At 30.6% G+C, this 22,948-nt stretch overlaps 1 protein-coding gene across 7 annotated transcripts in view; it reads left to right on the forward strand.

Annotated features, from left to right (window-relative positions):
* Positions 1–1,939: 1,939 nt before the first annotated feature.
* The window catches only part of LOC132720206 (2-oxoglutarate dehydrogenase complex component E1-like), a 43,117-nt gene continuing 22,108 nt past the window's right edge, over positions 1,940–22,948 (forward strand). For 3 of the 7 annotated variants that reach the window (XM_060704276.1, XM_060704275.1, XM_060704279.1), the window contains exons 1-7: positions 1,940–2,062; positions 2,209–2,765; positions 3,775–3,978; positions 8,027–8,132; positions 16,385–16,402; positions 21,319–21,419; positions 22,698–22,852. In XM_060704276.1, the coding sequence (XP_060560259.1) occupies positions 2,547–2,765; positions 3,775–3,978; positions 8,027–8,132; positions 16,385–16,402; positions 21,319–21,419; positions 22,698–22,852 (803 nt within the window). In that variant the 5' untranslated portion in view covers positions 1,940–2,062; positions 2,209–2,546. Of the gene's footprint in view, positions 2,063–2,208; positions 2,766–3,774; positions 3,979–8,026; positions 8,133–8,926; positions 9,009–16,384; positions 16,403–21,318; positions 21,420–22,697; positions 22,853–22,948 lie in introns of all 7 variants that reach the window. The other 4 variants (XM_060704277.1, XM_060704281.1, XM_060704278.1 and 1 more) reach the window with 3 other exon arrangements.

Consider the following 22,948-nt stretch of genomic DNA (forward strand, 5'->3'; position numbering starts at 1 on the left):
GAACAAAACAACATCCTCACCTCACTAAACCACGGCTTCAGATCAGGCTACTCATGTGAAACCCAGCTCCTCACCACAGTTCATGATTTACTACAACATCATGACAATAAATCTCAGATAGATATCATGATATTGTACTTCTCTAAAGCCTTCGATACCGTCCCTCATGAAAGCTTACTTCACAAGATGTCATTATATGGTATTGACGGAAACATTAACCGGTGGCTTCGAGACTTTCTCACCAACAGAACTATGAGAGTAGTGGTAGACGGTGAAGCATCCGAACCAGTCACAGTAGACTCAGGAGTTCCGCAAGGTACTGTCCTCGGACCTCTAGCCTTCCTCTGCCATATAAATGACTTACGAGACTGCGTTAAATCAACTGTCCGTCTCTTCGCCGATGACTGTCTCCTATACCGGCAAATTAAAACCAGAAAAGACCATCTCCAACTACAAACAGACCTGAAATCACTGGAAACTTGGGCATCTACTTGGGGTATGAAATTCAATGCCAAAAAATGTTATGTTATGAGTATCAACAACAGATCCACTAACTTTTACCAACTAGACAATCATATCCTACAACAAGTTGATGAAAATCCATACCTTGGTGTCACTTTTACAGACAATCTAAAATTTGGAACCCACATCACGAAGATTACCAACAAAGCCAGCTCTACACTCGGATTCCTCAAGAGAAACCTTAAACACTGCCCACTACTCTGCAGGAAAACAGCTTACTTATCCCTTGTTAGATCCACTCTTGAATACAGCTCAATTGTATGGGACCCATTCCTACAGAAAGATATAGACAAGCTTGAGTCGATCCAACGGAAGGCTGCTAGATTTATTTCTGGGGATTACAAATCAAGAGATCAAGGCTGCGTTACCAGGATGTTGAAGCAACTTGAGCTATCTCCATTACAAGACAGAAGGAAAATGGCACGATTGACATTCTTCTTCAAGGTGGCTGAGGGGCTGGTGCCAGCCATGCCCACCGATACCTATCTGACCCCTATTCGTGGTAAACGCCTAATTAAACCTAAGAAACTAGACAATTACATAACTAAAAACATTGTAGAAAACCAAGCTATAAACCATCATAAGTGCTATAAACCTATTATCTCAAAAAGTGACCAATTTGAACATTCATTCTTTCCTAAGACTATTAGTGATTGGAATAACTTAGACAGTGTAGACAGTGCCGTTGTGTGCGCAGAGACAGTACAGAGCTTTAAAACAGCTCTCCAACAGTGCTACTAAATTACTTAGCTCCTCTCTCCCGTTGCGTACATACCGGAAGGTTCTGCAGTGTATACATTCAGATTCAGATTCAGACAGGCGCATTAATTTTCGTAACGAAAAATAGTTCCCGATTTGTCGAAGATTTCTAATATTGTGTTATTCTTATAGATATACATGCTTATATTCAGCTCCATAATTATTTACTTCAGTGTTAAACAACATGTTTACCGTGAACAAAATATATCGAAATTAATAAGGGTTACAAACTCTTATTTAGAATAATTTGGTATTCTTCAGGTTGTTCATCATCATCATCTCAAGTAATTGCATCACTCCGCAAGGAGTTTACTCGCAATTACTTGAAATGATGATGATTATCTTATAACTCCCCGTGGTCGAGGTGTTTACTCGGTCGCCTCGGAAGCGAGAGGTCTGGAGTTCAAAGCCAAGTTCAGGCAACATTTTTTTTTGTTTAAGCCAAATAAACATTGAATTGAATATCAGTGTTGCAATTAGTCTTATAGCCAATTTACTATAGTTATAACACTGGTAACAGCATTGGTGACAACTTTATAAACAAATTGGTTTATAATCATACAACTTTCACATTTCTGTCATTCTGAGACCCAAACTAATTCAGCGCCTTCTGTGCATTCTATTATTTAATACATTTTCTTTTAGTGTAGTGTAACCTAAACCACATAAAGGGTGCTCCCGTTCTTATCCAATCAAAATTTCCGTTACAAAAATAAAACCGGTGTGACGTCATATTATTCTATCACTGATTCACAACAGTTTAACAGAGCATACGGATTTGGTAAATTTACTGTGTTTATTGTTGTTTTCTAATTTGCAACTGACTTAAATCAATCAATTATTAAATAGGTGTTTATGGAAGCTTAGGTTTACATTGTTTAACTCTTTTATACATTATGTCAGTGTTGTTTTTATCATTCATTTCAGAATTGACGCCATTTTCGCGACATCCAGAAAGTCAAGGTGGGATTTCCCAGGTAGTTAGCCAGATCAGACAGGATTTTTTACATCAATCAAGTGTCAACAGAAAATCAGTTTCGTCATACTTATATTATAATTCAAGTTGTCAGTGGAAAAGGAGAATTGAACAAGTTAGGTGTCTGTCCTATTTGGAAGGTTATTGAATTAAAAGGAAGGACAAGGTCACTTGTATGAATTACAAGCTGATAAGTTGGGTTTAATTTGGCACACTGGCTCAACTTTATCACTGGCGTCTGTGTCATAGCAGAAGACATTTCCATTTTATAAGAACGTTCTAAACAACCATGTTTCGTGTAAAGACTCTTTGGAGATGTGCACGGCCAAGTGCAGTAGAGGGTTACAAGCTGGCTTGTCGAACATGTTCTTCCCAAGCAGGATCAAACAAAAGCGGTAGAAACTATGCTACGCTTGCAGCAGCAGAGCCTTTCCTTAGTGGAAGTTCCTCTGTGTATGTGGAAGAAATGTATAATGCCTGGCAAACTGATCCCAATAGTGTTCACAAAGTGAGTGTATAAACCTAAGGTGTTATCTAGTGTATGTGATGAAGGTTGCATGGATTTATGTTCATCTTATCTCTGTTAAATATTAAATATTCTCTTCATATGTTCATAATGAATAGGATATAGGTATTTTTTTTTTTCCGGTATTTGTTTTGGTAATTCCCCACAGTACTGTTGAAGTAAAAATATAAAGATTATATTAGATGCTAAACTTAATTTTGAATTGTAAGTATTTTATATAAAGGTTAGTGCAGCTGCTGTAGTTTGTTTATAACATCATTTGAAGTATGAAAATTTGAAAGTATCACAGCTATGTGAATTACTTTAAATTGTTTTTTCATATGATAATTTACATATAGAACATGTACAAAAATTTGATCTCTCATGCAATATCAAAGCCAAATATTTTATATATAATAATAGTATAGTGATGTAATACTGATTTATACTTTTCCACATTACAGCTTTACACAGCCAAAATACAGGAGGATGGTATCTTTCTGGAAATACTTGATTATTAGACATGTAACATGAATGAAAAAATAAAAACAGCTTACATAATGATAGTTTTCAGAATGCATTTTGATTGTACAAAATGTGTTTTGACAATTTGTGTACCTTGTGTCAGATATCATTGTGGTAGAAAGAATTAAATAATAATATTTTTATATGATGTTGAATTCAGTCAAAATTTTATATTGTTTTCATGACAATGTACAGCCTAAATCTTTATGTTTCCAAATGAGAACTAATGTGTTAAATAAATGTTCAAACAGTATATTTATGATTTTAGAACATTGTAGGTTGAAATAAATAAGTGCACTGCTTAAGACATTTTTTTTGAAAGGTAATATTAAATATATCATCATATATATACCAGTGTAAATATTATATATTTTTAATCACTTTTTTGTGTTACTTTCATGTACTTTAAAAACTTCAATTATAAATCAGAGAGAATGCCTTGCTTGCTATAGTGTTTGTTAAAAAAAAAAGAGTATCTAAATTTCAGTCATGGGATGCCTATTTTCGTCAAATATCTCAAGGCGCCCCTCCAGGCACAGCATATGTTCGGCCACCAACTCTAGCGTCTACTGCAACCTTGGCACAGGGGTCTGTAGCACCTCAGTCAACACAGCTTACCATGACAGAACCAGTTACTGACAAAGTTATTGAGGATCATTTGTCTGTTCAAACTATCATCAGATCTTATCAGGTGCTTACATTTTCTTTTGTGAATATTAAAAGTCTTTTTTTCTTTTAATTTTAATAAGCCCCTTACATTTTTCAAATATTTTGATTACAATCATATTTTAAATTTTTAAAGGTAAATATATGTTGACAATTTGAATTTACTTTTGTTGAATGAAAATATATTAACTTTATGCCTTAAGGCTTGGCTCAAGCAAATATGGTGAAACTATATTTTATTTTGTTTCCTGGAGATATATTGTTCAAGAAAGTATTTATATCATGTGTACATGTCAAAATGTCAGTTTATTTGTGAAGTTTTTCTTTCAGTTCTATGAATGTTTTACATACAAGTAAACTGTAAACTTGGTTTCACTGAAGAATATCTTTTGAAATGATCTGTAATACAGTATTTATTATTTTATAAAGCTTGATAAATGTTCAAGGAATTATACTTTTATGAGTGCAGTTTCCATGATTAAAATTTGATCAATTTCATGCATTGCTTTAGTACTCATCTGAGTGTGGTTTTAACTAAACAAGAATTAAATGTATGTATATGTTCAATAACATTGGTTACAACAATAACATGTTACTTTAATCTGTATATAATTTACAACTGACCTAGAATTAGGAGACATTTAAGCTTCAAACATTTATAAGTTTGTATGGACACTTGCCAGATCATTAATCTATTTTCTTCAGTAATAAGGTCAATATAAGATTGCATAACATGTCATAAGACAATTAAATACCATAATGTGTTAATTAAGATAGGTATCAAATTACCAAATGTATACATGATATAATTAAAGTCAGCCTATAAAAAAAACAGTTTTTCTTTAACACTATATATATCTTACCAAATGAACTGTTTACATTCATTTCACTAGCATGATCAGGCAACATTTTTTATATTGTGGTTGGTTAATATTTAAAACCACAAATCTGTAAATCTCTCTTCCTAGTAATTAATAAATGTACATTGTTAAATGTAAACACAATAAAACTTGATTCAGCTGGTCATTTGAACATGTCAAAATGGCATTTCAAATTATTCAATTGAACAACATAATATTGCATAATGTATTGCCTAGTGACAATAAGTGATGCAATAATTGCCTCAGGTATATCTATTTACCTGTCAAAAGCTGTCACTGGTTTATCTTCTGACTTATCTTCTTTTTAATCTTTTAGTATTAGTATAATTCCTTGGACATAGATATTTCTAGTTGTGTAAAGAAGTATTATTTATAACGATTCTTGTTTTTATTGCCCAACATAATCTAGATTCTAATATTGATCTTCTAGCTTAAGCATGTTTTATTTTAGGTCTATTTTGATGACAGTAAACCATTGCTGATTATATGGTTTTCTGTATTAGTTACCTTACATGATTATCATATAATACTTTTAAGAACAGATTGTTTTTAATACATGAATAACTTTTTGGATACAAGGAAGTGTTCTTTTGTCAAAAACAGAAAAGATTTTTACTTTCACAATATATCAAATTTAGTTTATGTTGGGAGTAATGTCAGAAAAGTATCTACTTTCAGTATTTTTGCCAAATTGTTTTTTTAGCTACAAAGTATAAACATGTAGTTACCTGTAAAAAAAACCCAACTTGAATCAGTTTCAAATATCAGTACATCATAATTATTTTCTTCACAAAGGTTACCTCTATTTATTTTTGTGAAGGCAAGTAGATCAATTTTATTGGCCCTACTAGATATAATGCTGTAAGTTAGTATCTTTTGTTTATGTCTGATCCAAAATACCTAATTAACATCAACTTAAGTTAATAAAATACTTATTTATTTCAGAAGATATTTGATAAAATGAGGTCATGATTTGAAGAGATTGAACTTTTCGTTCAAATGTTATCAACAGTGTTTAATATTTGCTATTGTGACATACTTAATTGACATATTTCTTTCAATTGCAGGTCTAAAAATAGTATTGCTGACAACTTGATTCAGTACACTGACTTACACTTTATTTGTTCTTCTTGTTTAAACAATTCAGGAGATGTTGTCAACTGAACCATGAATAATCTATTAAAGCAGTATTAAATCTTATTTTATAATGACATATTTCTGAAATCTATATGGTGTAGGCCAATAAACTACTCTTGCCTAGTATGCATATTCATGTTTTTGCAGGTTTATTTCAAGCTTTATGCAGTGTATGCATTTCATACAGCTGATATTTTCCTACAGTTAATATATAACTTCACTTGTGCAGAAAGGATTTTGTTCTTAATCTTTATCTTTTTTGACTGTTTTATTTTCTTGGAGGTTTTTTGGAGTTGACTTGAACTATGATGTTTGCAAGACTGTTGAAGCCAAATTCAATTTAGGCTGCCCCAAAACCTATACTTCACAAAGGACCATGCAGAATCTGACATCTGGGGGTCCATACTCCCTTTGCCTGAAAGGGTGGATGGACTCTCATAAAGCATAGACTACCTCACCTGATCTGACTGTTGTAGATTGTAATATTTTCTGTACATTGTAAAGTCAGGGCCACTTAATCAAAAAAAAAAATCAGTAACGGCCTTGTGTAAGGACATTCTTTATTCCAGTAAAATCTTCCATGGAAATTGTTTCTGAATCACATAAATGTTAGATATTTTTAGAACGTTTTATGAATAATTCATTAGTTCACTGTCAGAAAATATTTATATATGGAAAATTTATTATTTCTAGCTAAGTTCATTGTATACTTGAGTTGCTAAGTATGTTACAGTAATATTTTATACCAGAATAGAACTTAAGGTCTGTAAGATTAGGATAAAGGTATAAAAATAAATAAATTTGGGACAATGCAATTATAAAAATTTACTGATTTTAGAAAAAATATTTTGGATGGGGGTTTATAATTTAGAAATATTAAAAAGAAGCCTTGTTTGATACCAGTATTTAAAACATTGTTTTCATACTTTAAGAAAAATCTTAAAGTCTGTCCTTATGATAGTTATTAAAACTAATTGTCATAGCCGATTGCCAATTAAGGATTTAGATAAAAGACTTGACTACAAGAAATAAATGAAACATCAAATCTGTGTGCACAGCTTTGATAAAATTTTAAGGTCTTCTGTTTGACAATAAGGTAGTTTAGTCAGTTACATTTGACAGAGCAAGATGATTGAACTGGACCTGGAGACAATTCCACCAGTATCATGAAGGCAATTCATTCATTATCATGCAGGCACTTTCACATGGAGACTAAGTTCACCTATTGTGTATCATTATCTTATCAAGGCAATTCATACAGTGCCTTACAAGAGTTTTGTCAGTCAATGACTATGAGATGTGGGTGTGAAACAAATGCTTACAACAATACATGGGGATCATTTAAGATCTTGTAAGGATATTGTAATATTGATCTCAGATAAAATAAAATCTTTTGCAATCCAAGTTATAATTACAAAATGAGTTTTTGATGTTGGCCGAGAATAAAATGAAATAGATTTGTAGCTTTCAATTACAGCTTTTAAACTGTGACACCCACAGGGAAATAAAATGAAGCATGGCATCTTCTGTGCATGTCATTTTCTTCATTATGATTCTGATAAATTTTTCTTATACCTCTGTGCTATTTTCTCCATTAGTTTATGTTTATATAAAAGCTATTGATTTTAGGCAAGATAAAAATGAGATTAAGTCTATATACAATAAATATATGGTAGAATACCATCGTACTAGATACTATAGATGGGATGAAAAATGTTAAAGCAAATATTAGAAAATTTTGTGTTATTTATGTTCATGATTTTATGTTTGATAAATTTTGTTCTAGCTTCTATAAACATATTTAGTTTTGCTATTGTATATTGTGTCCTTTGTTCAAATTGGATTTCTTTAATTTGAATTCTTAATCTTTGGTCTTTTTTGTCTTTATCTTTTTTGTCTTTGTAGTCAAAATTCTAGAAAACTTAATAAGAATTATTCACAATATGGGAACTTAAAAATTACAAAAAGAAATCCAATTATGTAGTTGGCTTAGAGGACGTACATAAAATGTGAAATAAAAGTATTGCTTTACATATAGTAAAATCTTATTTATAGACACGGGGCCACAATGTAGCGTCTTTAGACCCACTGGGAATACTTGACGCAGATTTGGACTCCGCAATTCCATCAGAACTTATTCTCGAAAGCTATTCACTCGGAGGTAAGCTGAGAAGAGGGTCTAAATGGTTTGTTGTCATAGCAACTAAATCTTATAAGGCCGATGTTCTGTTTGTTTGTTTTTTGTTATTAATGTTTTGTACATTTTGAGCTTTGTTAATTTGATGTTTGTTTTTTTATTGTTTGCTTCTTGTAGTAAGATATATTGTATATTCCCAGAAACTCCCTGTAGTTTAGGACTTTCCCTGTGGGTAAATAAAGGTCAATTGTAGATAGGGTTTTGCTGTGCATGAGGAACTAATGGCACAAATGTAAAGAAATAGTTTTATGATAGGAAAGTGCATTGTGTGTTTAAGTCATGTGTATTGTTTGTTTAAGTGACTAATGTTCCTTTATTTCACATTTGTTTACTGACATATTGCTCCACTGTAATGGAGTAAATGTATCAGGGGAGATAATTCACTGAATCATGATGTAAGTGCATATTGTAGTGTGTTGTTATGGTCTGATTTCTGATTTCGTCCTTACCTTATTTCAGGAACTAACAACTTATTCCCTTAGACAGTATTGAACTCATAGAGTTTGGTTTTGGTATTTTTACTCTTTTTTTCAGAGCAGTTATAACTGATGCTTATTTTGTTCTTTCAGCAAATGACACTGCATTTTGAAACTCATCTGCACCTTTTTGAATGCTCATACATTCAATCAGGGGACATTCTTGCTAAAACGCTATTTTGATACATACTGCAAAGTTGCATTATTGCAAAAAGGGACATGCATCAAATTTGTACAGAAATCTTCTTAACATTTTCTTGTTACATATTTCTATCTATATAGTTACGTGGGCATCACTCTGCAGACTTAGATCCTCTAGGTATCAATAAACCCTCGATGGAAAATCTCGAACCCAGCACCTTTGGTAAGATAAACATTTTGTATATAAAAAAAATGTGTGTACAGTGGATGTGTTCTGGTGTTGCTTTGCTTGTTAGATTCATTTTTCACTGACAGACTGCATCTTCACACCACCATTTTATTTTAATTCTTTCATATTTTAATAACATTTGCACTTGTTATAACTATCTAAATTTAATTTCATTTTGATTACGTGGTAAAACTTTATATACACGCTATGCATGAAACTTTATTCTTCTGAGAAAAGCTATTTAGTATACAGGATTAATTGAAAATATTACAACAATATAGGACAGGAGTATGTGAAACCTTAAATATAAGTAACATCTGAGCAGAATGGTTATAAGATTTTTTGTTCTGGTCATATTAAAGCATATATGATTTTGCTAACGTAACAGTAATTTAAATAATGAACAAGTCCCTCTTTAATTTGGAACAATATATTGTTATGAATATTAAAAAGCAAAAATCATACATTTAATGATATAAAATTTGTTGGATGTACAGGTTTGCCTTACATGAATGGTTATGCTGATAACAGGCACTCATTAAACATCTTAATATGCACATGTTTTTAAATGAAAAAAACAAACCACAGTGTTTCTTCTAGTTTCATCATACTTATTGTGTAATGCCCCATTTGAATTGTATAGATAATTCAAATTTCAGTACTAAGCAATTAGCAGCAATACATTTATATGACCAAAATAACCAGAAGTAATTATAAAACAAATGTTGGATTATCTTCATTTTCTTTTCTTTGAAATCTGATTGACTCTCCTCAGACTTAAATGTCAGCAATGTAGAATTAACCAATTATGATAATGAGTTTATATGAGCAAGAAGACCAAGAAACGTAATTTTGATCAAGTATATACAAAAAGTATAATGTTAATATCTCGACAAGTAAAAAGGTGAAATAATTATGTTTGTTACATCACATAGTGAGCTAAATCTTGACCCAGAGTTTAGACTGTATTTAAGCTCATAGATTGTATGTTTTGTAACAAATTGATGGCAATTTTTTTTGATAAGTTTACAAATTTTTAAAAAAAATAAATTGTAGACCGATTGCTTACATTATTATCTTTTTTAGCAGCTTGATGATCAACAGGAAGTCGTTTTAATATTGACAATATCACCAAAACATATGCATCAGGAAGAGAAATTTAGTGTGTGTTTTTTGTAAAAATGATTCATAACATATTTTACATACCATTTTGGAGACTGTGTGATCAATGTTAATACCTTTGAATCACTTGCTCTCCACTGGTACAGGATTTGAACCTTACAGGGGAAGTTAAATTCTTCTGTATGGGGAAGACCTGTATTTATACCCATTGCTACTGTGTGAAGTGATGTAGGGAATGTACCTGGAATATCACTTTATCAATTAGGCTAGAAACTAGTGGTATGTCTTCTGAGTGTTGATGTGACTCAAACAACAAACAAACAAAATACGAAAAACATCAACATTTTTTTTTTTGCCATTTTGAAAGATTTTTTTACATTTTTAGGCTACTTTAAGTGTGTTTTTGCTAAGCTAAGTGTTGTGCAGCAGAAAAATGATAAAATTCTTTTAAAAAAATAAATGAATAAATATGCATGATGATTTTCTTTTAAACAAAAATATTTATAAATATAATCATTTTCTAAAAGGTCAAATTTTCAGAACAATGTGTGAAATTTCAAATATGTTAAGTTACAAATATTATATGTTTTAATAACAGATGTCAAATTAATATTTATGTAACCAGAAGATTAAATATGGCTTTTCCTCTTTGTCCAATCAACTGTGCTAAAAGTTTTATAATATATAGGTGATAAGGTCAATTAAGCTGTCTGTACTTATCATGTTGTTAAGCCCTATGACTGATAAAATGTCCAGGTGATGATTGTTGTTATAAATTCTATTGGTCAGCTAAAACGAAATCAATTTTAGAATTATTGTAAAGATACATGTAGAAAATTTAGGGACAGTTAGATTTTGGATTTCCAAGTGATAACATTGTGGCTTTCCACTAGAAATATTTGTTACTGTTTTTCAATATCTATTTGTTAACATAAGGATAACCTGTGTATATGTTATATATTATTTGTGGTATTCCACTAAGAAAGATTAACATATAAAATATAAAACGGAACTTTGTGTTGTGATTCAATCCACCTTCAGTAGACCTATAATTTCAGCGCATAATACTTGGTGGGAATCAGTGTCTTTCCCAACCTCTCAATTTAGCAAGCGAGACTACGAATTCAACTTCCCCAAGAAAAACAACAATGAGTTTCATAAATGGAATACCATTTAGAAGTGAAAAATCATGTGGACAATGTGGACTTAATCATTATAACAGAAAGGAGAAGTGTTGTGCAGAAATGGCAAGATGCAACAAATGCAAGAGAATTGGACATTTTGCACGAGTTTGCCGAAATCAAGCAGTCAAGTCAAGTCTATCTAAACAACGGGATCAAGAACGTATGACAACTTTTATCAGACGTAAGACAGCAGAAAACATGTTACCATTCTATAACGAAGACGATGCCTTCTTTAAGTATATTTTAACAAACAACTCTGTTAGTAACGTTTCTAAAGCAGAATTTCAGAAGATACAATCTTTAAATGATTCAATGAATAAAACAATTCACGGTTTAAAATCAGAAAATGTGGCTCTAATTTTGAAAAATCAAAGACTTAAAAACTTTAATGAAAACCTGCAGAATGAGATTTCCCTCAAGAAATCACAAATATGTAATTTTCAAGAAGCATTGTTGCAAGAAAACAACTCGCTAAAAGAAAAATTAAGTGCTGACTCGTCAAAACTAGAGAAAATGGACAAACTTATTTTAGAATATAAGAAATTGAGTGATGATTATGTAGAATTGAGACTCCAATACAAACAGAAAGCTTATGACGAAGCATTGATGACAGAATCATTGAATGACCAAATAGATGACCTCAAAAATAAAAACCAAACCTTGACAGATGAGATTACTCAGCTTAGAGACAGAACAAAATATCTTTGTCGTAAAAGAGGAAATAGTAATCAGGACCTTTCAACAGCATGTGAAACCGGGTTCCCACACGAGTATAGATCAGGAAGCAAATTTCATCATGGAAGACAGCAAGGACAGAGGGGGCAGTATAACAGAAGTAGACGTTATTAAAAATGTATTGTTTATAATAAAACAGTAAATAGGATATATTATAAGTGGATGGTACTTATGCTTTTTAGCAAAATCGGTGCTTTACGTTCACAATGTATTTCTGTGACTGAATATCTTACGTAAACAGTATTCTTTTAATAATATTTATTTTTGTTACATACATAGTTATGTTTCATTTCACAGGAGTGAAATAATCTTAAAGGAGGGAGAAGTGTTGTGCAGCAGAAAAATGATAAAATTCTTTTAAAAAAATAAATGAATAAATATGCATGATGATTTTCTTTTAAACAAAAATATTTATAAATATAATCATTTTCTAAAAGGTCAAATTTTCAGAACAATGTGTGAAATTTCAAATATGTTAAGTTACAAATATTATATGTTTTAATAACAGATGTCAAATTAATATTTATGTAACCAGAAGATTAAATATGGCTTTTCCTCTTTGTCCAATCAACTGTGCTAAAAGTTTTATAATATATAGGTGATAAGGTCAATTAAGCTGTCTGTACTTATCATGTTGTTAAGCCCTATGACTGATAAAATGTCCAGGTGATGATTGTTGTTATAAATTCTATTGGTCAGCTAAAACGAAATCAATTTTTAGAATTATTGTAAAGATACATGTAGAAAATTCAGGGACAGTTAGATTTTGGATTTCCAAGTGATAACATTGTGGCTTTCCACTAGAAATATTTGTTACTGTTTTTCAATATCTATTTGTTAACATAAGGATAACCTGTGAATAAAAATTATGTTATATATTATTTGTGGTATTCCACTAAGAAAGATTAACATTAAAATATAAAACGGAACATTGTGTTGAGATTCAATCCACCTTCAGTAGAACTACAAAAACAGCGCATAATATAAGATATATTTAATGTGAATGAATTGTTGTGCATGTTCATTTTTACCATTTAAATTGTTTAGCTTGTTTCTTGTTCCTGTTAACTTGTATGTAAACACATATATTTCAACACATCTAAATGAAGCGCATATTTATTCTCTTTTGCAAACTTTTCATGCTTTTGTGTATTTTGTTGTACTCTGTGTAACATCCAAATATCTTTGTGTAATTTAAGAAAAAAAGATTGGTGGCTTTTCAAAGTTTTTTTAAATGATTTTTTGGGGAAGTTTGAATTTTTGCTTGGCCAGAAGTGTAAAAAAAATTTGTCTTGCCTGTCTGGGAAAAAAACGCCTTTTAGAACAACACCATTTTGAGAATCTATGGTGCATTTTTACTTCACTTACACAATAAACAAAATAAAGTATAACTTTATGTTATAACTTTACTGACTTCAAAAAAGAACCTGTATTATAAAATCTTGCACATAATTGCTACAAAAATCTGTAAAGTCTTATACATTGTATATTGTTCTAAATAACATTCAAATAAATACAATATCAATACATATTATAAATTGATTAGTTGATTAAGATTAATAAGTTCCGAACTATATTAAAATGTCAAGTCATTTATAAGATCTATAATTTTATAACAATATTTTTGCATAAATCTTAGATCTTATCAGTAATTCTAATATAATTAACCTGCTTTGATCATAATAGATCCATGTTAATAGACTTACTTCAGAATATAGAATATTTTTGGTCTTGCCAGCTAATCAGTGGATAACATTGAAATCAATATACATATTAAATATCACTTTTAAAAAAATAGGTATAGTGTATATTTTCCAATAAATGCCCCTCCCTCAACTACCCCACTATCTTTTGAAAAAATAAAAATCCAAGAAAGTAAGCACAATTTTTAATATAGCTAGTTCCTTTAGAAATTAAATACTCAAGTAGAAAATAAGACAAAATGGTAAAAATTTTGTTTCCTTTTGATGGTATTTAACTTTATGTTTTGTACTTTAATTAATGCCCTTTTGGGGAAATGTAATACCCCCAGGGGGGGCTTAGTGGAGAGTACATGGTAGGTAAAGAATTATGATGTTTTTCATTGTGTCCTTGGCTATAATATTGCATAACACAGACACTATTATGTTTTTTAGTTAATGTAGGACATTGTCATAACAATTCTTAAAGCAAGCTGCCATGCATGACTATAAAAGAAATCACTTGATCCATGGAGGGTGACGTTATAGGTTTGAATACTGGCCTTGTTTGAAAGATTTGTCTTACATTTGTCTCATTCTGTCTTATACTGTTTGACTTTTTTTACACTCATTTACCATTTTCACTCATTTCAAATGAAAGAGATACACTTACAGACAATACAATAATATCAATACAAAATGCACACATGCTTGCTAGGTTATATTTTAATGGCATCGCAACCATTACATGTTTACATCATTTAGGCATTGATAAAGACATTAAACTGAATGTCATTTCCTGATGTACTGATACTGTATTTATTTGATTAGATGCACTAAAACCACAGTTTCCTGGTATAGTTTACATTTGATTTTATTGTTAAGTACATCAATCTTAAACCTCATGTTTGTTCTAAATTTGATATAATAAAATTTCTGTTTTATTTTATCTGATAAGCACTCCCTTTAATGTCACACAACTAGGTTATTGGGTCATTTCATAAAGGACCTGTTGTGAGATATCTTCTTATACTTGAAGATAAGTTAGTAACAAATTTGTATTTGTCAAAATACAAGGGTATGCTTGTAAGGTTTATAAGTTTTGTGCCATTGTATGCCATTGTGTACTGTCTAAAAATAAAAGCAATATTTAGTGGTAATAATAGCAGATGACAGACATAATTATCTGACACACTCACCACCACTGGCAAAATGTCCACACATTTTCCTCTATCTTTATTAGGTATTTTCATACTAAAATCTTGTTCTTTGATTTATTTAAGGCCAAAATTGATTTTCTAGAAAAAAAAAGTCATTTTATTTACTGTAAATTTAATAAGGTTGGCAGAAATAAAGTGATAGTATATTGTTACCTGCATGGTTGTTAACACCTTGGCTTTTGATGTGGCATATCTCTGGACATAATGATTTTAACAAATTCATTTGCAAATTACTAAGCGCTATGTAACACTTGCACCTGTATTTTTTTATGTCAAGATATCTGTGCACTTGTATATCACATTCAACATTTATCTTTTTAATTTTATCATAACAGTCATTAAAGTTATATTGTTGCTATGTGATAAATTTTACACATAGATTTGTTAGATACATAGTACATGTTTTTAGCTTACTTGTGATGAACTTCCGATATAATTTTATCAAATGCTAGAAATTACATGACCTGAAAGTATAATATTAACAATGGCAGATGTGGCTAAAATATATACAGAAAATATAAGTTAATAGAATTATATGATATATAACATATGCGGTGATATTTTTCATTGTATTTCTGCAGTAGTCTGCTGTTCACTATTTAATCAATTTACTATATTTGATCTTATGTAGTGAAAAACTGGGTTTTTATCAGTGAAATAAAATCCATAATTACTCAAAGCGTGAACTTTTTTTTGGCATGCAGATAATTTTGTATAAATCTGTAAATTTGCAAAATTTACAAAATTCAGTTGCTACATTTTGTTTTTTACAGCAAATTTTTCGATTTTAATAATGTAACTTCAGTAAAATACTAGTAGTTATAAATGATGCTGCAATGATGACCGTAATCATTACTTTTGTTTATGCAGTGTTCGCACAGCCCTTGTATTTCTGATATCATCTTTATGTGCATCTTACTACTGCTCTTCAACGGTTACAGTTGATAGTTGCTATTTTTTACTTATTAGTCATGAAATACAAAAATTGTTTCTGATTGCTCCATTTAGTACTTTCATTGAGTATAATTTACAAATCACTTAATCATATGGATATACCATGCCCCAGAAGATGTCCATTGACTCTAACATTACTTTTAGAGACAATCTGAAATTAAGACCGCCACAGTATTAAGACCATTTTTCTTGCTGAGGCCCACATGGAATGTGTAAGCCACGTTAAATAGAGGCGTTACTTACTTACTTACTTTCTTCAGAACCAGAAGCAGTCTCAATAGTGGGGTTCTACTGTATTATATTTTCTGTGATTTTTTTGATGGCATTCTTAAATGTTGCATGTATGATAAACCAATTTATATGCATGTGATTCCACACTTTTTCTTTTCTAGGTGTATAGTTTAGTGATGGAATGAACAAATGCTTTGTATATACATGTATATTTTATATATGTTTAATCTTTATTTACCATCTAGGACACGGCCACGTTATTGGTAAGAGGAACAGATGGTTCTTCAGACTTTCTCTCAAGGATTATCTTTTTGACACACTGAAAATATTTAAGCTTGCCAGACGAGACAAAATCTATAACATTACAAATAGCTCCATATACATATCTTACTTCCATATTTATTCAACTTTTCCTTCATTTCAAAGAATGTTATTTTGACCAAAGATAGATATAGAAATTTTCATTCTTAATTATAATGTTTTGGCCATTTCATTTTTCGTCATTAAGTTAATTGATGTTATTTTTTAAAATTTCTAACAGAATAAGGTTTTATTGAAATAAACTAAAAGAACATATGATTTCTTTAGTCTTTTTTGGCAAACTTTAATATTTTCTTGATCCATTTGAATTGGATATTTCAACCTGGCTTGGAATTTTAATTGCAGCTACATCATACTTTGCTAAATACAGTAAAACTCAAATATTTGGATAACCTTTAAAGTATCTATACAATTCCAATGTAATTTTATAGGAATTTATTTTTGACTGTTCCAATTCATTTTTATAAGAAATTAATGCCCCTCTTAGTAGTTTTTGGTTTTATATTGATTGAAATGAATTCACTTTTTCTAGAAAATGCTTTGTTTCTGATTACAAAAAAATGATGAAAAAATTGATATTGTGCTACCTTAGTGACTTTGAGTTTTACTGTATTTTGATACTTGCTTTGGACTGTCCAATTTTTTTGGTTGATGGAACCTATTCAAAATGTTTTGACTGACCTATATTAATAATGAAGATAACATTTATACACTTTTATATACATTGATTCTCTAGATGTAAAAAGAAGCACATAAAGTTTAATTTGTTTCAATTTATTGTAGAATGATGATAGAAAGGTGGTCATTATACCCATTACAAAATTTGTTAGTAAAAATCATCATGAAAAAAGTGAAATTTTAAGGTCTTGGTTCATATCTTGAAATAGAATTTGGTAAATACCATTTTTATCTTGAGATGGTGGATAAATGAATAACAATTATTTGTGGAACATTGTAAAATAAAGTATACACATTGTTTTTACAAGTAATAGATATAATTAACAATCCTCACATGTAATTATGTTTTCTTGCTAATTTGCAACAACAAACTATTTGTACAATAAACAGCATGTTTTAGTGACAAGTGCTTGCCAAGAATGGATGTCTCTAAGCTAGATCTGGTTATATTATGCAGTGAATCATCGATTACACTGACATTGCAGTTTATTTGTGATGTATAATTACGAAATTTTCAAATATGATGTATATAAACATGCTAGTTTCTTATTTTGCTAGAAAATAAGATTTTTTTGCACAGTTTATGAAAAAAGAGCCATAACTCTTTGTGGCATGGACTATAGAATGCAAAGTTTTTTTTATTAATATTATACTTGCAGTTGTTTTGTTACCATTACTTGAATTATTTAATCTGATGTTATATTACTATTTCTATTTTTAACCTGGTTTTCAATGAAAACCGGGTTATTGTAATGCCCAAGACGGCAGGCGGGCGTCAACTTTGGTTTCCCCTCAATAACTTTAGTTTGCTTTGGCCTATTGACACCAAACTTGTGTGTAGGTAGCTTATATCAAGAGGCAGCTTGGGATTGCTACCCAGGTGTCTGTGATCAAGGTTAAGGTCACTGTTACTAAAAATAGAAGTTCAGTTTCCACTCAATAACTTGAGTTTATTTTGGCCTATTCACACCAAACATGGTGTATGGATAGCTTATATCAAGAGGCAGCTTGGGATTGCTACCCAGGTGTCTGTGATCAAGGTCAAGGTCACTGTTACTAAAATAGAAATTCAGTTTCCACTCAATAACTTGAGTTTGCTTTGGCCTATTGACACCAAACTTGGTGTATGGATAGCTTATATCAAGAGGCAGCTTGGGATTGCTACCCAGGTGTCTGTGATCAAGGTCAAGGTCACTGTTACTAAAAATAGAAATCCAGTTTCCACTCAATAACTTGAGCTTGCTTTGGCTTATTGACACCAAACTTGGTGTATGGATAGCTTATATCAAGAGGCAGCTTGGGATTGCTACCCAAGTGTCTGTGATCAAGGTCAAGGTCACTGTTACTAAAAATAGAAATTCAGTTTCCACTCAATAACTTGAGTTTGCTTTGGCCTATTGACACCAAACTTGGTGTATGGATAGCTTATATCAAGAGGCAGCTTTGGATTGCTACCCAAGTGTCTGTGACCAAGGTCAAGGACACTGTTACTAAAAATAGAAATTCAGTTTCTGCTCAAAAACTTAATTGTGTTTTGGCCTATTGACACCAAACTTGATGAATGGTAGCTTATATCAAGAGGCAGCTTGGGATTGCTACCTAGGTGTCTGTGATCAAGGTTAATGTATTTAGTTTTCATGTTATAACTTTAGTTTTTTTTTACCTTTTGACACCAAACTTGCTGAGTGGCAGCTTTGGATTGCCACTTAGATATCTGGGAGCAAGGTCAAGGAAATTTGCTTACAATAGAATTTTCAGCATCTACTCAATAACTTCAGTGCACTTTGACCTATTGATTGCTGTCACATCAAAACTTGGTCGTTGAAAACCTGGTTTTCGTCGCATTGCGGCGCTTCTTGTTTTTTCTTCATATCACATAATAGTTTTTGTTTTGACTATTTTGTGAATTACTTTGTGTGCAGCTTACTTTATGTTGGAACCAGTGCAGCACCTCATTCTTGCATTAATATTCTCTTAATCTTTGTGTACTTCTGTTGGTTTAAGGAATACACTCTTCTTTGTATTTCTTGGTTCCTTTTTCCTTGAAAAAACTACAAGTTATTATTAAACAGCAACTAGTTGAATGTGACACTGATATGCTTTCATTCTTTGTCTGTTTGAGAAAATACATTAAATTTATGGCTGCTTTTTATCAATTGATTCTTTAATGTCTAATTTGAACAATGTGTATATCTAATCCAAACACCATTTTGAGTTGAATGATTTTAATTTAAACACCATTTTACAAAATTAATGTATAAAAAATATTGCAAAAAAGTATTAATCTAATTAAAACAACAGGTTATGTAGTGGATGACTAATACTAGCACATTTAATAATCTATCTAATCCAATCAACATTTTATGAAGTGTACACTACTTATTCAAGCCTTATTTAATAATATTAGATAATAACTGAAACATCCATTTAACAAGTATATCAAGAATTTAAACATGAAATTGCATTACTGGTATTATATCAACAGGATGTTTCAAAAGTGGGAACCATTTAACCTTAACCTTTGTAATTCATTAATGGATTCATCCAACTTCCAGTAATTAGTAGACAGGTAATTTGGATGGTCCTCTAGCTTAAGGTGAAGTGATGGGTTTTTCTGGTCAAGTTCAAGGTCACAAATGCCAGAGATTTTAAAACTTGCTTATATAGCTTCTATTCATAAACTGAGGTCATTCATATTTGGTATGTAGATGCTTCGTGTCAAGGTTACCAGTGATCAAAATTAATTTTTACAATTTTGCTTATGTACCCTTCATCTATTGGCTGGTGTCTTTGATATTACAGAAATTAAAAAGATATAACAAAGGTACATTAGATAGTCCCCTAACTTTCAGGGGCCACTGTGGTCAAGGTCACAGGTGCTTAAAATAGATTTTTACATTTAAGCTGATACTGCCCTAATTTATTGACAGATAATTATGCTTTAAGATACATTGACATATATACAGATTTGGGAGCATACATTGCCTTTAGCAATACTTCTTGTTTATTTTTGAGAAAGTGGGGAAATGGTACCTAATAAATTCTTTCATTGTCATATGTGATGGTTAAATTACTTTTTGGTGTACAGTAAAAGTGGATTAGGTTGTATGTATATGGACTTACTAAAGGCTTAAGTGCATTGAAGGTTAGCTTAAGAAATTGATACGTTATTTCAAAGATGACAAGAAAACCATTTAATTTGTTATCAGATAGATACAAGAGGTGTAAGTTAGTGTTGTAAACTCTTCCATTATTTTGTTCTTCATATGTCAGTTTAAATGTCTGTCTTTATTTCACATGAGTACTTTGTTCTATTAAATGTATCATACTGTTTTGTGTCTCTCTTTGTAAGTTGTAAATTTTCATATATTTCTGAGAGTATTTGTTTAGATTAAAGACTTGTTTACATTTAGTTCAGTCAAATATAAACTTAGTTAAACTTTAGTAAAGAACATTTAGGTAACTAGTGATCTTTATGACCTTGTAGTATCTACCTATCCTTTTTCAACCAGAGTTTCTTTAAAGATTATCTTTTTCCTGTCAGTAGTCTAAATACACATTTTTTCACAGTCTTAAAGGTATTTAACAGTTCAGTTTGTTAGTTTTTATTAACTGTATTAAATTTGTAATCTGATTTATTTGTTTCAACAAATGGTGGTGGATAAGTGAGAGATGTATGTGACTCTCATATACATACAAAAAAAGATCTATACTTCTGAAAATAATTTACTTGTTTATTAAAAATGTTGTCTAAATTTTCTGTTTTAGAATGTCTTACTTCATTAAAAATTTAGTAGAAATGTTTCTGTATGTTGGTAGTAAAAAGTTATACAGCCATTACATAAATTATAATGTTTATTATAAATTATGATATATGGTAATAAATCATATAAAATCTCAAATCCTTATTATGCTAGAATCTTAAAAGGATTTTTCCATATTTCAGTCTGGACAAATACATTTATTATTGTTAGGGGAAATTTCAATAAAGTACTGACTGAATAGCTAACAGTGCAGACGATAATATCTGTGCTGGCTGATCTTGGTCTGCTTTGGTTATATGGGTAGATTCTGTTGCCTCATGCAACCTGAGTTAAATAAAAGAAATCATTTTATACTATAAGTTGCTATTAAGGAAGAAGAACATTTGAAACTGTACAAATATTTGTTATATTTACAGATAATACAGATCTGAACAGAGTATTCCGTCTTCCAGAGACGACCTATATAGGTGGCAAGGAACAGTCATTGCCATTGAAAGAAATCATCAATAGATTAAAGGTGAGAGATTGTCAATTAACAAAACATTGACATAAATTTATCAAGTGAAGCTTACCTTAGAATATTGATTGACTTGATTGAAGAGTTGGCTATTAATATATTTATGATCAATTTGAATAAATAAGTCTAAGATAAGAAATTTAATTTCACCACATGTAAATCCTTAACTCTTTTGTAGTGTAGATATTGTAAAAGTTTTATAAAGAGACCATACGAAAGAAGTTCAGCTCGGGTCAATTTTTGAAAGTATTGAACATTCAATGTGTTCATTTACTTCATTGAATGCATGTTCTAAGCTGTTAGACCTCAAGGGCTGATTTAAAAACATGTATATATTCGGAATAGTTGCGATTACTTTAACACACATTGGTACTGAATAAGAACAACCTTGTTCACACAAGTGCTTCAACACAAGTTTTATCTTACTTAACTGAAAGTTACTTGTGTTATTATTAATACATGCATTTGCCTTAATTTTTGTCAGTGACATAGCAGTCTCTTTCGTTATTTACCAAGTAGGCATTAAAAACCATTGCATCACATGATAATATACATAAGGTTCACAGTTTTGTAGCTGATCAAAGCACTAATTGTCTTGATTTATGTACTTCACATGATGCATGATATGATTAGTATCTACTTGAATAAAGTGATGTCAAAATAAACAAATTGTGCAAAGTTTGGTAAGTATAGTCACATTGTGTTTATGCTTTGATTGAAACACATCACTTCTTTTACAAAAACCCTATGTACTTAATATGTAAATGAAAGATTAAAAACGTCTTTTAAAAAATCGCTTTAATTAAAACCCAGTACCTCTATAAAGCAGATATAAATGCAGAAATATACTGTGAACATATCAAGAATAAAAAAACAACATATTGTTGTTTTGAATGTTTTCATGTTCTCATGGTCAATCTGGGAAAGTTAACAAAAATTGTCTCTGTAACCAAAAAAAAAATCCAAAAGAATAAAGCATTCCTAAACAAAGAATACAAATGCTGTTTTAGTAGGGTTAGAAAATTGTTGTTCTCTACCACAGCTTCATTAGCATTTTACAAACATCATTCTTTTAGGTTACCTACTGTGACTTTATCTTTCAGGATATTATGAAGTAATTTATCAATTACAGACAGCCTCCTAAAGCTTTATACCTTTAAAGGTTGAGGAAGGTTTTCCAGAAGAAAAACCAAACTTAAATTTACATTTGTAGATTGAGCAATTTGTTCTCCGAATTCACATACAAGGTTTTTTTAATTCTATTGAATTGAATTTCAGACAATTTACTGTGACCATATAGGCATAGAGTTTATGTTTATAAACAACAGAGAGCAGACTGATTGGATTAAACAGAAGTTTGAGACACCTGGGGTACTGGAATTTAATGATGAGGAGAAAAGACTTATGCTGGCCCGTGTCATTAGATCTCAAAGGTAATTATAAGAAAATGACACGTCTTTCTTACTAGAATTATGATATTTTTATATAATTTTTTATTTTAATCAATTTACAGTTAGTTTAAACATATT

This window comes from Ruditapes philippinarum, unplaced genomic scaffold, assembly GCF_026571515.1.
Source record: "Ruditapes philippinarum isolate M1 unplaced genomic scaffold, ASM2657151v2 ctg812_1_1_1_1, whole genome shotgun sequence".
In the NCBI taxonomy this organism is placed as follows: domain Eukaryota; kingdom Metazoa; phylum Mollusca; class Bivalvia; order Venerida; family Veneridae; genus Ruditapes; species Ruditapes philippinarum.